General features: G+C 38.2%; 1 protein-coding gene across 1 annotated transcript; it reads left to right on the top strand.

Moving 5' to 3' along the window:
- The first annotated feature begins 728 nt into the window (after positions 1–728).
- GDAP1 (ganglioside induced differentiation associated protein 1) lies at positions 729–10,542 on the top strand. The gene is made up of 6 exons (XM_072411040.1): positions 729–864; positions 2,127–2,319; positions 3,936–4,109; positions 5,156–5,250; positions 6,447–6,561; positions 7,865–10,542. Exons 1-6 carry the CDS (start codon positions 781–783, stop codon positions 8,251–8,253), a joined length of 1,050 nt encoding a protein of 349 aa, XP_072267141.1. The 5' UTR covers positions 729–780; the 3' UTR covers positions 8,254–10,542.
- Positions 10,543–15,780: the final 5,238 nt, after the last annotated feature.

Raw genomic sequence — 15,780 nt, 5'->3', positions numbered from 1 at the left:
GTACATATACCTGACCCCTGTATCCTGTACATTAATAATTGGCCCTTGCCCATGCACATTATACATGACTCCAGCACCTTCTTTTTAATTATTGAGCCCTACACCATGTACAATATACATGTCCCCGGAACACTTACATTATACAATACTCCTGCACTCTGCACAAATTTACATGACTCCTGCACTCCTGTACATTATATGTGACCCTGAACCCTATATATTATATGTGACCCAGTGCTCTGTCCATTATTCGATTCCCCTTTACTCTGTACATTATACATTACCCATGTATTCTGTACATTATACAATACCCCTATACCCTGTACATTATACAATACCCCTATACCCCTGCACCCCGTACATTATACTATACCCCTATACTCTGTACATTATACAATACCCCTATACTCTGTACATTATACAATACCCCTGCACCCTGTACATTATACATAATAAGATGTTTAGCCATTAATAATTATTATTAGCTGATTGATAATGATTTTATCTGTCTTCTTTCTGATTTATATCATTATATGTATCCGCTTTGCCTCCTGTTCTGCTCCTTATGTCATGCTATGTCCCCCTATACCCTCTCTCTATATCACTGACACTGCATGGTAATGAATATTCTATAAGGGGCCCAGCCTGCATTACATATGTACACATATTATCACCAGGGTTACCCAGCAATGGCTGCAGCCTATAGGAGACGCTCTGCGCTCCCACAATGCTGTGCGGGAGGTGGCGGCCCCGGTGACGGAGGTTCTGTCCCCGGTAGATATGGATGAGGGTGCGGCGGATTCGGTGGCCGTGGAGGAGAAGCTGATTCTCTATCACTGGACTCAGTCCTTCACCTCACAGAAGGTGAGCTCAGCTTCAGCACCTGGACAGCTCAGTGCCCGGCCTCCATCACCGGCTGTGCGGTGTCAGTGCACGGACCGGGACCTCACCCACATAGCGGGGCCTATAGATGGGGTGTTATGGCACTGCTACCCAACCGATTCTTATTGCCATCACATTGCATCAATACCCAATGATGGGTAACCCCCTCCTCATTCAAAGAAAAGCTGGATTATAAACATACATGGGCACTCCGCACATGTGTATCAACCTTATAGCCTGCTGTGCATGTGCAATATTCCCTGACATTGGTTCTATGCACCACCCTAAATATTAGTCTCATCTGCACACCCTGATTTCCTTTGGAAAGTGTTATCTAAAAGGACAGACATGTCATATGTTGCTGCCTAATAATGCTTATAGGGTGGCTGTATTCATTGTGTAATGATCCACACCAGGGACAACCACAGTGCCCCGTGCAAATACCTGCAATGATGGGGGTTATTATAGCCTGACCCTGCCACTGACTGGCAATAGCCTGCCACTGACCGGCAATGATGGGGGTTATTATAGCCTGCCCCGCCACTGACTGGCAATGAAGGGGGTTATTACAGCCTAAGCCTGCCACTGACCGGCAATGATGGGGGTTATTACAGCCCGAGCCTGCCATGAACCAGCAATGATGGGGGTTATTACAACCTGAGCCTGCCACTGACCGGCAATGATGAGGGTTATACCAGCCTGACCCTTCCACAGACTGGCAATGATGGTGGTTATTACAGCCTGAGCTGCCACCGACTGGCAATGATGGGGGTTATTACAGCCCGAGTCTGCCATGGACCGGCAATGATGGGGGTTATTACAGCCTAAACCTGACACTGACCTGCAATAATGGGGGTTATTACAGCCTGAGCTTGCCACTCACCAGCAATGATGGGGGTGGTATTACAACCTGAGCTGCCACTGACCAGCAATGATGGGGGTGGTATTACAACGTGAGCTCCCACTGACAAGCAATGATGGGGAGGTTATTATAGCTAGAGCCCCCACTGACTAGCCTTACTCCTGGGCACATACTGTCCAAGAAGACACTTTTATAGCATTGCTTGTAATATCCCCATCTTTGCTATTTCTGAAACAAGCTAGCACAACCTTTGCGAAATTAGTGAGAAATTAGGCTATACTGAATATGATGCAGAGAGTACAGGAGAAATGGCTGATTAGGACCCATAACCATCTTTTATTCTGGTGACATCTGTGGCATTCCTCTTTCTGATTGATTTCAGGTACGACTGGTTATAGCGGAAAAAGGTCTGAAATGTCAAGAGCATGATGTTAGCCTACCATTGAATGAGCACAATGAGCCATGGTTTATGCGACTTAACCCATCAGGAGAAGTTCCTGTCCTTGTTCATGGAGAAAATATTATCTGTGAAGCTACACAAATTATTGATTATCTGGAACAGACATTTACTGATGGTAAGTTGTTGTCTCATGCATATAAGTAATATGTAATGTTGTATTCCAGATATATTACAATGTTGTTGGAACTCCTCAGACCTAATTTTTTGGTATGGATGAGTCAACAATATTTGTTATTTTGGTGAGTGATTCTTTTTCTAAACATGTTCGATTCACACACATAAAAATCCCTAAGGCTGCATACAGGCGTTCAATAATTGTTGTTGGAAAGGATGTTTCACAATCTATTTCAACCGCAAAAGACTGCACGGTGTATGAACAAGCGATGTACATACAGGGGAGGGGGAGAACAACGAATCCGCACCCAACTGCACTCTCTTCCCTTCACTATGATTGTTTGTCGTTGGTCGGATCGATAAAAAAATAATGACTAGCGCTGTACACATGCCAGATTCTTGCTCGATGTCAGCCCTAAAGCAATTATCAGATGAAAAGCTTCTGGCGTGTTTACATACCCTAGGATTTAGTTCAGACTGGCATTCCCAGGGGGTTTGCAGTGGTTTGCACCCCAACTTCTGTGCTGCTCCCTAATAAACCAGTGGTTGAACATTTTATTGTGTGAGAGTAATTAATAAATTACTTATTGCTGCCCCTTATAAATTCACATGGACAACCACAGATAAGATGCTACATGTAGTGCTTCAGTCACACATAGCTCACAGGCATGCACACCCACATGAACTAAGTCTTGTGTGCAAGGCTCATTTTCTCATGAATCGCTGTTATAGTATCTATAAATCATTTTTTATTACCACTTTAAGCATCTATTCCTTCCCTCTGCAATTAAACTTACTAATATAGGCAACTTAAAGCTTGTGGTATTTTAAAGAGATTCTGACACTGGGTAGTATGGGCGTCAAACTGCTGCAGGTAATAAAGAACAGTCACCTGCTCCAGCCTCCCAAAGATCCCTGTTCTAGCCAAATTTTAAACTATTTAATAAGCAAAGCTCTAACACTTGCAGGCAGTGTCATGGCTTGCTGCCCCATTTCTTAATGCATTTCTATTGACTCACCACTATGATTGGCATCTTCATATACCAATAAATATGGACAAGCGGCACAAGGAGTTGACAAGTTCAGCTTTTTCCTAAAGAGCCAAAGCTTTTTGTGTCAGGAAGGCCAAAGGTTTTCCTTTGAAGGGTGCTTCAGGTACAGTATGTGCAGCCAGCACTAAGTCTTTGTACTTCACACTCACAGAACACACTCCTGTGTCTGTTAAAGCCAACTTAAAGTACAATTAGCCTAACAGGTTTTCAGCAGTCAGACATTCCTCTTTCTAAAAAGCTAATCACCATCATGAAGGCATACCTTCTATGTCCTGCACATCAGTTAGTTTACATGCTGGGATTGGTACAACTCCCGCTGTATTTCTGGCCACTCTGCATGTAATCACTACAGGTCACATAGACTTTAGCATTGTAGTTGTGTTCGCATTTACCATTCATAAAACACATGGCCCCAGGCACGGTTTTTCGAATTATTTGAGGTTTAGTATTTGTAAAAATGAATAAAATGTAGTGTTTGCGGTAAACATTTCCAGGTGACTTCAAACTTCCATTTAATACTCCCATGGGTATTCATCTGATTATATTTCTTCTGTGTTATGTGCAGAAAAAACAGCAAGGCTTGTTCCAGAAGAAGGGAGCATGTACTACTTGAGGGTTCAGCACTATAGAGAACTACTGGACTCCTTACCCATTGATGCTTACACTCATGGATGTATCCTACACCCAGAGCTAACAGCAGAGTCCATGATTCCTGCATATGCCACATCCAGAATTCGTAGTATGTATCAAATTTTCATTTAATACTTATACTTTAATAAGTGACTTTGCTTTCACAGGATAATATTTTGGCAAACTGACAAATATAGTATTTGCCAGGGAATCTGAGAACTGTTCAAACTCCTTTTTTTGTGATAGAGAGGGGAAATCTTAAAACCAGGTATTATTCCAATCTTTTAATTATGGAGGAGATTTTTCTCACTTCCTGTAAGTATAGACAATGGGGAAGGAATAGAATTTCTGTGCCAGTAACAACAACTCCTCCTAGTTTTTTGTAGGAGCTATTAAGAGACAGAAAGTAAAAGTGAAAATTCTCCAATAGGGACATATATTAAAAATTGTGCCATCCACATCCACACAAACAATGATTACAGAAATCATAATGGGCCTGATTTATTAAAGCTCCCCAAGGCTGGAGAGGATACACTTTTATCAGTGAAGCTGGGTGATCCAGCAAACATGGAATTAATTTCTTCAAAGTCATTTGCTAATAATAAACTATATTTAAATAGCACAGCATACAATAGAAGAGGGCATTTGCTAACAAATGTTTTGAATCTTGAACCAGATTCATTCCATATTTTCTGGATCACTTCACTGATGAAAGTATATTCTCAGCCTTGGAGAGCTTTATTAAATCTGGGGTCTTCGAAGGCTTTAGATTTTTAGCAAAGTGACAATCCGAGTTAGTGAATACTGGAGAGGTTAGTATACAATCTAATTAGAAAAGAAAGTTCAGAAAGTCAGATTGGTTTTTAGCATCTGTAGAGGGACCTGCAGGTCCAAATGACTAGTAAAAAAAGAACTTGACCTTTGTGTGACTCTTTCAGTGCCTCACTTTGTCTTGGTGGGGCTCTGAGCAGCTGCTTACAAAATATTTTTGTGACTGAAAAATCTTCTTATGTAGACACTATATTGTGCTTTTCACACCAAAAGGGCTCAAGCTATTGTATATTCAACAGTTTAATTTCCTCTTCATGTTATTACATTATAATAGAGCAAAGAGTTATCCAAATAAACTTTCTGTCCAATTACATTTTCACCTAGCTCAAATTGGCAACACAGAATCTGAACTTAAGAAACTTGCTCAAGAAAATCCAGATCTTGAAGATGCTTACATTGCGAAACAGAAACGCCTAAAAGTAAGTCTTTCCTGTGTCCTATTTGTAGCTTTTCACACAGGTGGAAGTTTCATTTTTGACTAAAAAAATACTTTTTTTTATATATTTCCACTTTTTACTTTAATATGTTTGATATTCACAGGTATGTAGTATGCAATAAATCATTCTGCATGTGTTTCTCTTAAAAATGCCTGTAAAACTCCAGATAATGATAGGCTACTTCATAGAAGTTCAGTTTGCAACAGCCATTTCTCTAAATGCATGTTACCTAATGGGCATTGACTCACATTACTGCATTGTCTTGCTCCTTTGCGGGCAACATTGACAGACCAATATCTTACTAGTCTATCCAGTGTGGCAATGTTGCCATAGTAGAAGTTATCAGTGATCCTGGTGATGGTCAGTTCTCACCAGGGACTGGGAATTACTGGTAACATGGCTTCTCCTGCACCTGCCTTTGTGACTGCAAATGTGCTATTTACAGTAAAAAAAGTTTTGCAGACTGGGTAGAACAGTACACATAGCCTGCTAAAAACTTTGTTCTAAGTAAGTGACTGTACTTCTGTGACTATCATAATTAAAATGCACCTTTTAAAGCTGATAATTATTCTGAATATATTCCCCCTTTCCCCCACTGCATTAATATTCAATGTTTATTATATGTTTATATGTTTAATATGTTTATTATTTTTTTAAATCACACATCATTGATGCAATGCAGACAAGTAATGGCTGATAAAAGAGGTTATACATGAATGGTGGTAATGCCCACCTATGAGTTTTCATGAATAAAAAGACTGAGATCAAATAATTGAGTGTGGTGGACCAGGGACTCTTTTTACACATGACAAACTAATGCTTATCATGAATACAGATTTGGAAACTGAAGCCATGTATGCCCTTTAAAGCAAGTTTGTCACTTGATAAAATGTTTTTCAAAGTAGTCTGTAAAGAAGAGGCTTGTCACTTATATCAAATATACACCCATCTATTTCTAAGCTGGTGATGGAGTCAATTGTCAGTATTACTGTCACTGTTTGCAATGCTGAAGTCACATCAGTACATGATAAATTTTAATTAGTGGCTATACTCGTATATAAATGCTGTTGTAAATAATTGGATCCTGTAAACTGCTGCCAAACAGAGGATTTATGTTTAATCATCAGAATGTATTACCTTATGAGATATTTATTCTGCTTATGCATATGTCTCTGTAGAACAAATTGATGGAACATGATAACATAAAATACCTGACAAAAATACTGGATGAGCTGGAAAAGGTCCTGGATCAAGTTGAGGTGGAGTTACAGAGACGGAGTGAAGAAACTCCAGGTCAGTGCAATGTGTCATTACAAAAGGCACTGTGCAGTACATGGCAATCATTTAGATTCTCTCAGGTAAAAAATCTAATTGGCCAGTGTGGCAAAGCAGCATTCTCATCCATCCAGTTAAACCTCACCTTATTACCTGGGATTGCTACCCTGTAGCACTTGTTTACCCTGGAAAATGAATGTGACTAATTACTCTGTATCTCCAAAAACGCCAGTAGTGTTTAGGGTCCTTAACAGTGAATCCGTGTAGTGGGCTGCTCCATGACACACAGCAAATTTACTGCAGGTATCCAGATTTACACAAAAGTTGTTGCTTTTGAGATCTGTGCCGCGTTCACTTGAATGGGAGCAGATGGGAATGAGGGTGAACTGGCGGCAGAACACTTTGGCCCTAAGAGTGTTTTATATTGTTATAACATATTTTGCTAAATGCTTTTGTGCAGATTTATAGCTTCCAAATTAAAACATTTTTTTAATATATATATATTTTATTTGACCTCGTAATACCATTTAGTAAAACCAAATCAAATCCCAAACTAATTTATTTATTCTCATGCTGACTATTGTTTTATGCTGATGTTTTATTTTTCACTCTTTAAAATATATAAGATTATATACAGGAATATATTGCAGAAAATTGTTTTGTGTGTCCCACTGATGATACCTCAAACTATTTTCATAAATAAAGACATGGCAAATTAAAGGGCCATACCCCATGTAGAAAAGCCTGTGTGTGTCCTTAAGGGGTATGCAAGTATGAAAGCTCAAGTGGCTAAGACAATTCCAACATTCACCCTATACTTGTTATACTTGAGTATCTGGTAATGTGGGGGTACCAAGCTTTAGGGATTCTGGAATTCTGCTCAATAGCACATAAAGTAGGATAGATAGTAAACTAGAAGTGTTTCACATGCTGACAATTATTCTGCCACCATAAATCTTGAAGGCAGTAAAATTATACTCAATGTAAATATAATTTATTATAGATATTATTTTCTTTCAGCTGAAACTGTTAACTAATAGTCTCATTTCCTTATTTAAGTGAAATCTAATCTAATACACACAAAACCTCTCACCACTGACAGATGTCTATAATTGTTAGGTAGACAGATATAGGATGCAACCGGGTACCTGAATTCCCCCAGTCATATGAATGGATTGAGACTTTTGTCCATGAACTCTTCTCTGACCAAACTAACTAATGTGAATTAGTTTCTCAATATACCTAATGTGAATTTAGTTTGTTATGCTTACATGTTAGAAAAGTTTCTTAATAGATTAACTATTTTTTTTCTTGTCCGCAGAGGAGGAAGGCACAAGTAATGAATCCTGGCTGTGTGGACAATTCTTTAGCCTGGCAGATATTTCCCTAGCTGTCACTCTCCATCGGCTGAAATTCCTTGGATTTGCTAGAAGAAACTGGGGGAATGGCAAGCGCCCTCATCTGGAAACATATTATGAACGAATCCTGCAGAGGAAAACATTTAATCAAGTTCTGGGAAATGTAAACAATATTTTAATATCTGCTGTATTGCCAACTGCATTCCGTGTTGCAAAGAAAAGAGCACCCTCTATTCTTGGTTCTTCTCTCATGATGGGGTTAATAGCCGGGGCAGGGTACATCTTATTCATGTGTGTTAGAAAAAGATTGTTTAATGTCTTCTCCTCATTTAAGGCAAAACACTTTTTTTAGGTCTTTTTGTAAAGTATGTGCAAATATCATCGCAATGGCCTAGCAACTCACATATCTATGAAACTTTATAAATTATTTCCATAAAAAAGGAGACAACATTTAAGAAGTAAAGCTTTAATTAATTTGTCAAAAATGTGTTGTACTGTGTTCATCAGTGTGTACCTGAAAGGATAAAAATATTATTTATTGAACTCTATGAAGATAATACATTTTATTTCTCAAAAATGCCTACATTATTAGTTGTATCCAAACCCCCCCAAAAAATACTCAATTTTTAGCTAATAGGTTAATTAACTGTGGTTGAACATATGTGAAATAGAACAACAATAAAACAACAATAAATAAGAAGAATGCCATTAAATGCACACTGTAGTCCAGATTCTAAGACAATACTAGTTTGGCTTGTAATCTAAATGTAAAAACTGTGCATCTCTGCTGTTTTATTTTCTTTCTCCGTTTAAATGTTCTATGAAGTTTATCTGTCTGGCATTTCAATTTATTTTTTATGGGAAATAGAAGTCACAGATGACAACATTTAAGTCTTCTTAGGTTCATTGTCTATGGGTGCTTTTTAGGGTTTGTGTTGAGGGACTTTGGGCTTGTGAGGCCATTCACAATCCATTGACAGAAGCATTTGATCTGCAGTTTACCTGCTACTGACCTGGTTTTATATTTACATAAATCTGTATGGAAATGCAGAATTAAGCAAAAGCCAATGGCACAGGCCCTTAGCACAGAGGGGTTGTCCTACCTTAGAAGAACATTAAGGTAAAGTAAAATGCAACTAAAGCTCACCTGAACATGACACTTTGTGAAGTACAGGGGGTTTTCCCCTCTATGTCTTTTATGTAGTCATACAACCATGTCTGTCAGGTGATTTTTGCTCAACCTCAATTCTCTCTTCATCTTTGTCTCACACAAGCCTTTTTATTGGGTTGCTGGACACAAAAGAATTAAAAACTGATCGTTCTTGAAAATCTATTGTAACTGCGTGTAAAGCAGCGTTTCTGGACCTCTAACATAGAGGAACCCCTTGAAATAAATTTCAGGTAGGTAACCACTTCTATTATTACTATATCCACAACTCACAGTATATTGGTGTGATTGTCAGTAGGAAGGATACCTCTTACATTGCTGGCCAGTGGAAGGCTTCCATTCCTACAGATGGTCAAAACGAATATAGGTGTCTATTAATTTTATCTGAGAGTCACAGATTGCCTTTTGAACCCCTAGCAAACACTGGTGGAACCCCCAGCTGAAAAACACAGATGTAGGGGTAGCATATGTTGCAGGAAGTAGACATCTACATGAATTAGACAACATCATTTCTCCACCTGTCATTAGTCTGGCTTTGCTGCAGACACTGCAATATAGTAAGTTCTTCAAATGGAGATAACTGGGCAAAATATATGAGAATTGTTTAGGGTTCCTCTGTTTCTTCACTATCATCTCCAGTTTACAGCTCTTGCTTTCATTCACAAAGATTCCCAACTCAAAAAATGACAACTACTCCAATAATTAAAAAGGCTTTTTATATGTTTAAAACTTTTTCTGTCAATACCATTAGATTTAAAAAAAAAGAGGTGCTACTTAAAATACTTGTTCTTAAATAACAATTGTGCATTGTGAAGTTCATGTACACTTTTGCAATAGAATGAGATACTTATGAACTGTTGAACCCGTGCACGTGAGACTTTATGACTAGCCTTATGTTTCTGTGTTGTGGCAACAATGGTAAATGCAGGTTTTACTACACATTACCATAACACACAATAGGTGAGACCTTATTGCACATGCACTTTAGAACAATACAATGGGAAGGTCCATTATTACAAATTGCAGATTTTGAACTAGTGGGCTTCCTTGAACACAAAGTACATTTACATACACAATAACATGTTTGTGGCAATGAACTACAACCTATTGCACATCTTTAAATAGACATTGAATGTTTGTAGGAAAATATCCTAAACCCTCTCTGATCTCTGCACTACCAAGACCCTTCCCTTCTCCCAAAAACACAATATCTCAGCCATATAGCACATGGACTTGTGTGGGCTTAAATATTATATCTGAAAATCCACTGTATATCTTGTAATTCCATTGAAGATCTGAATCTCCACCACAAGATACATTCTAGCCATAAAACAAATCCATTTCATCAGTATGAGTAATCTGGATATATTTTAGAATATTTACATTTCTATGCAATCAGCAACAAAGAATTTACTTTGCTCAAATATGAACATTTGGATAATCATTCAAATAAATGTAAATATATATACAATATTTCTATTTATTGAATTTCTGAAAAAAGTTCAAGTCTCTTACAGTAAAGGTTTCACAGTAAAGGTTTTTAACCGTAGTTATAAATGCTATCTGCTAACAGATTCAATCTTTATGGCTACAAAACAATGAGCTGAGAATTGGGGTCATTGAAAAGAGCACTACATGCTCTTTTTTTGGGGGGAGAGAGAGGTCATTGCTATATATGATAAAATATTGTCTTATGCCTATTTATGTACTTTTTTTAAAAAACATCAAGGAAATCAAGATTTGCACTAATAGGTGTAAATCAGTACACCAGTAACGCTGGTTATATGAGAAAAATGCTATAAATGACCACCAGATGTCAGCAGTGCACCACCCGAATGAAATCATTACTCATTAAACTTTCTCCTGAACTACTATGGTCATTTTTATTCTGAAATTGTTCATAAACCAGTAGGAAAATTACTGTCATCATAAGGATATTACCACAATAAATTGCAAATGTTCCCTTTAGCCGAGGACATAGTATGCAACTATAGAAATGTTTGCAGGGGTCCTGCTCTACTACTGTACATGAACTGCCTGGGTCAGGACAATCCACCATCATCTGTTGATCAGCTCAGCCTGTCAACTATATGAATCTAGGCCTGGACAAAGGGTTCTGGCAGGCACTAGAATACCGGTTTATAGAAATCATTGTGGACTTTTCTAAGCTCAAGCTAAGCTTCAGTCTCTGTAAGTACCAGACCAAAACTATTTTAGGCAGGGTTTTAAACACAGGAGATACTCCATAAAAAACTTTAACAAGCAACATTTTATAGATCAAGTGACCCCCCTGATGATGCTGTTCCCTCTAGAGCTAATACTGCCAACTATTGCTGTTAATATGACAGCTGGAATTGCTTGGTATTTCAAAACTAGAAAAATGCTTTAAAGACAATCAAACCTAGTTTACCTTAAGTAATGACAAAGTTATCACTGAATAGACAGGCGATAACAATATATATATATTTAAAAACTGCTATTGCACATAAGGTGAATATAATTAAAGCAGACCTAAACTGAAAACACAAAAGAGGTAGAGCTAATTAACAAAAAGACATGCAAAGTCTCTTTTGCGAAAAAAAAAAAAAAATCCCTGGCTCCTGGTGGCATTTTGTTTTATCCCTACTGTATATGTGGCACTGCTGTTAATGGAGAAAGCCACAAGAAAAAAATATAACGTTTGCGCATATGGAGGCGTTATATCATCAATGACTGTCCAAAACAGAAAAAGATCACTGTGGCCAAAAAGTCGACAGCAAAAACCTGTCATTGCTTTCAGGGCACATGCAAACAGGTAAATGTAATTGTGTGGTATGGTATAATTGGCAATATGCTGGGCAAACTATGACAGAAGCTCACCACCCACCAATGACTTCAGTTCTGCTTTAAAAAAGCTGACTTGGTTAAAATGATTTTATATTGTTTAAGTTATGATTTTAGGATTCTAATAATTTACTGAAAGCAATTTTTTATTAAAACAATCCAGCATACATTAAACAGGCTTTAGAAAAAGGAAAAGTAAGAAATACATCAGCTGTATTCCAGCTAGTGAGACAGCTGCCAGTGACATGTGCTCTGCATCAACCTACTCAAACTTTTTCCTCTCTTCCATTTCTTGCACAGCCCTGATGACTCCCCTCCTCCTATTGAAATGTCATTCTAAAGTATGGGTAAATATTAAACTTAGCTTGTATGCAAATTTTATATTGAATTATACAAAGTAATTACACAAATAATTTGACTTTAAAGAAAAATATCCAACATGCATGGAACTAAGTATATGGCCTGACTCAACAAAAGGAAATTAAATCAGGAAAAATGGAGTTGTTGCAGTAGCAACCAGTTAGGTTTACTTTTAATTATATGGAAAATTTAATCATAAAATCTGATTCTACTTTTTTTGTGCAGCAGCGATTTCATGCTCAAGTTTTTTCTTCAATTTGAATTTGCTACAAAGTGCTTCAGTGTAATACCACGTAATCCCACAATCTTCCAGGCTTTCATTTGCTTCTTTTTTTGCCCACATAGCACAAAATCAGCACGGTTTAGAGCTAACATTATTTGATGTGAAGAATGGGGTTTTTCAGTCAATACCTCATGAGGATTTTACCACTACCATGACCTCACCAACATTATTGTCAACCCCATAGTCATGTAGTCATTACCAAGTCAATAGAAGCAGCTCACCTAAATGGTCCCTTTTTTCCTTATTTCCCGACCCTGGGTATGAATTCTCTGGTCACCATTGATATGTTTGAACTTCTACAATCATCTAAATCTTGGAAATTCTTGGTTTTTGTCAGAGAATCCTCCAATGAAATGTGACAATCATAGAGGTTTCTTGGACTCTGATAATATCTGACAAAAAATTTAAGTGAATAATTCTAAGAAACAATTAGAACGTAAAAGCCAAATGACAGGGCAGACAGTGTTGTAACATAGGGAGAAGACTGAAGCAGGCAGCAAACAGATGACTTTTTATTTCTGGCTGAAAGTCATTGGCCCTGCTTTATTAAAGTTCTCCAAGGCTGGAGAAAATACGCTTTCATCAGTGAAGCTTGCTGATCCAGCAAACCTGGAATGGAGTTCCTCAAACTCGTTTGCTATCTCCTATGTTTGCTATGCAAATGTTTTTAAACCTGGACCAGATCCATTCTACGTTTGCTGGATCACCCAGCTTCACTAATGAAAGTGTATTCTCCCCAGCCTTGGAGAGCTTCAATAAATCAGGCCCATTAAGTCAGTAGACAAAAAGAGGTCAGGACAGGTATAAGATGCCAGGAAAGGCCATTGTACTATCAAGCACACCAGAATAATGGAATGCAAAGGATCTGAAAAGCATACATTTCACAATACATTCACAATTCTTCAGAAGAAATGATATGTCCTTTAAGGTTTGTAAACTAAAGCAACCTTACTTTTTTGTTTTGGAAGAACCTCGTATGTTCAGGTCTCAAAGGGATCTCTGATAAAACCAATTTATTGGCAGCAAAAAAACATCTTACATTGGTGGCCAATGGAAAAAATGCCCCCTTACTGTTGTGGCTAGAATGCCCAAGGGGTACACAACTAAAATATCAGTAACCAATATCAATAACCCCTAACAACCTTTGGATGAACCCTAGACTAGAATTACTGCACCAAAGCATAACTGTGTTATTTTTGTTTTAATTATAGATTCAAGGTTTACCAGTTTAGCTATATTGTTCAACATTTCCAGATGTTTTTGTCATTGGGATATTGAAGTGACATGCATCTGTGTGGCATACTGAGACTGAGCCTCCTTGTGACCACTTACTTGTATTACCTAAGGGGACCTAACCCATGCTGATCTGGCTGCTATCATGAACATCAATTGGGACATTGGAGCACCACATGGACCTCCACTATTATAAAGCCTAACCCAATATGATCAATGCAAGGATCACATGGCAGTTCATCAAGTAGTACCTCAAGCCAATTAGGCCTAGTGTAGTACAAAAGGGACCTGCATTTAGGAATATCTTGTTCCCAACATCTTGCAGGACAGTCCCTGGATGTACAAAAAATGGACACAGAGAGGGGTGGTATACCATTCTCTAAAAAATCCATTTAGAGAAAACAGTGTATAAGAAAACAGATAAAACAGTCTAAGAGCATTTGATCATAAAGGGAAATACTCTAAAAATCTCTAAAAAATACCCCAAGAACTCTCAATCCTAACCAAAAAGCCATGGAACATTTATTTAAAAGAGAAAATACTCTGAAAATGTTCAGTCTTAACAGCCAAAGAACATTCAACTGGAAGTGAGAACTTTTTAATGTTTTACAAACGGTTACAGAAATAGCAAATGTCAAACAGAAATAGTTCATCTCGGACCCTCTGGGGGATTAACCTGAACCCTATCCTTAGTCAGCACTGGCAGAAAACATTCACAGTGTAACTTTTCCTTAAACTCTCAAGCAGCATGTGGAGTTCCCCTTCCAAACAGCTGGAGTTTTCCAGCACCCAGCCATAGATTTAGCCTACCAATTTCTACCTGCCCAAGTTTACAATTTGTCTGTATTCTTACAATTTGGCCTAAGGGAATTTAAGAACTGCTATTGGCATTTTAATAAAATTAATTGCTGACAGGAGTTTATTAATCTGAACACAATGCACTATCAATATATTCAGGATTATTTTATTAACCTTCTTCAGTTTTTTGCCAAAAGACAAAATTTCTCTTTCCCCAGTAAATCTTTTTTACATTTAGATTTCCTTATCAGCTGTTAAAACAATAGATTTCCACAACTGCTGTTTAGAATCCGAAGGGATTTCTGTAACCATTTTAAGTAATTAGGAACTTTTTAGATGCTAATGATTTGGGTAGTGTTGGTGTTCGAGTTGGGTTCGTCCTTATATTCGACCCGAATACGGCTGTTCAAATTCAGATAGACCCGACCCAAAAACACAGGATTCGACTTTATTCGTGTGTAAAAATATGTGTAAAAAAAAGAAAAAAGAGGCTTTAATGTTAAAGTAATTTATTTAATGTGTGTAATGTGTGTAACTTTTATTTTTTTTACAGGTTATCCCACAATGACAAGATGATTTCCACGGCTGCATTCATTCTGAGCACAGCCGTGGGAATCCTCCTCTCAGTGTGGGATCCCCGGGCACTAGAGGTTAAATGAGGACAAATCTCCCCATTCATTCACCTCTAGTGCTCTATGATTGGCTGAGGAAAGGAAAATCCTGATGACGCTAGAGCTGTCATAAGGGTTTACCTTCCCTCAGCCAATCACTCTCATCTGAGTTCAGTTCCCATTGATAAGTACAGCCCTGGAAAGGTGGGAACCTGCATTCACAGCTGATTGGAGGCACGCGAGTGACTGCAGCTGTGACTGCAGGCGAACTCTCAATTGAGTTTCTCCATTGAGAGTTCATCTGAGTTCAGTTCCCACGCTCCCAGGGTTGATAAGTACAGCCCGGAGAGTGTGGGAACCTGCGGTCACAGCTGATTGGAGGCATGCGAGTGTTTCCAATCAGCTGTGACTCTGGAGAAACTCCATTGAGAGTTCATCTGAGTTCAGTTCCCACAGTCACCAGGCTGATAAGTACAGGCGTGACCATAGGAACTTGCGGTCACAGCTGATTGGAGGCATGTGAGTGCTTCCAATTAGCTGTGACTCCAGATGAACTCTCAATGGAATTTCTCCATTGAGAGTTCATCTGAGTTCAGTTCCCAC

The sequence above is a fragment of the Pyxicephalus adspersus genome, chromosome 5 (assembly GCF_032062135.1).
Source record: "Pyxicephalus adspersus chromosome 5, UCB_Pads_2.0, whole genome shotgun sequence".
Classification (NCBI taxonomy): Eukaryota; Metazoa; Chordata; class Amphibia; order Anura; family Pyxicephalidae; genus Pyxicephalus; species Pyxicephalus adspersus.
The sequence above is the reverse complement of the archived record's forward strand: the minus strand, read 5'-3'. Positions and strand labels throughout refer to the sequence as shown.

Bases quoted from the DNA above. Each gene is read 5' to 3' on its own strand.
- GDAP1 (XM_072411040.1), top strand. From the start codon at position 781: ATGGATGAGGGTGCGGCGGATTCGGTGGCCGTGGAGGAGAAGCTGATT. The intron at 2,320-3,935 runs GTAAGTTGTTGT...TGTTATGTGCAG, and splicing joins GGAACAGACATTTACTGATG to AAAAAACAGCAAGGCTTGTT. The intron at 5,251-6,446 runs GTAAGTCTTTCC...ATGTCTCTGTAG, and splicing joins CGAAACAGAAACGCCTAAAA to AACAAATTGATGGAACATGA.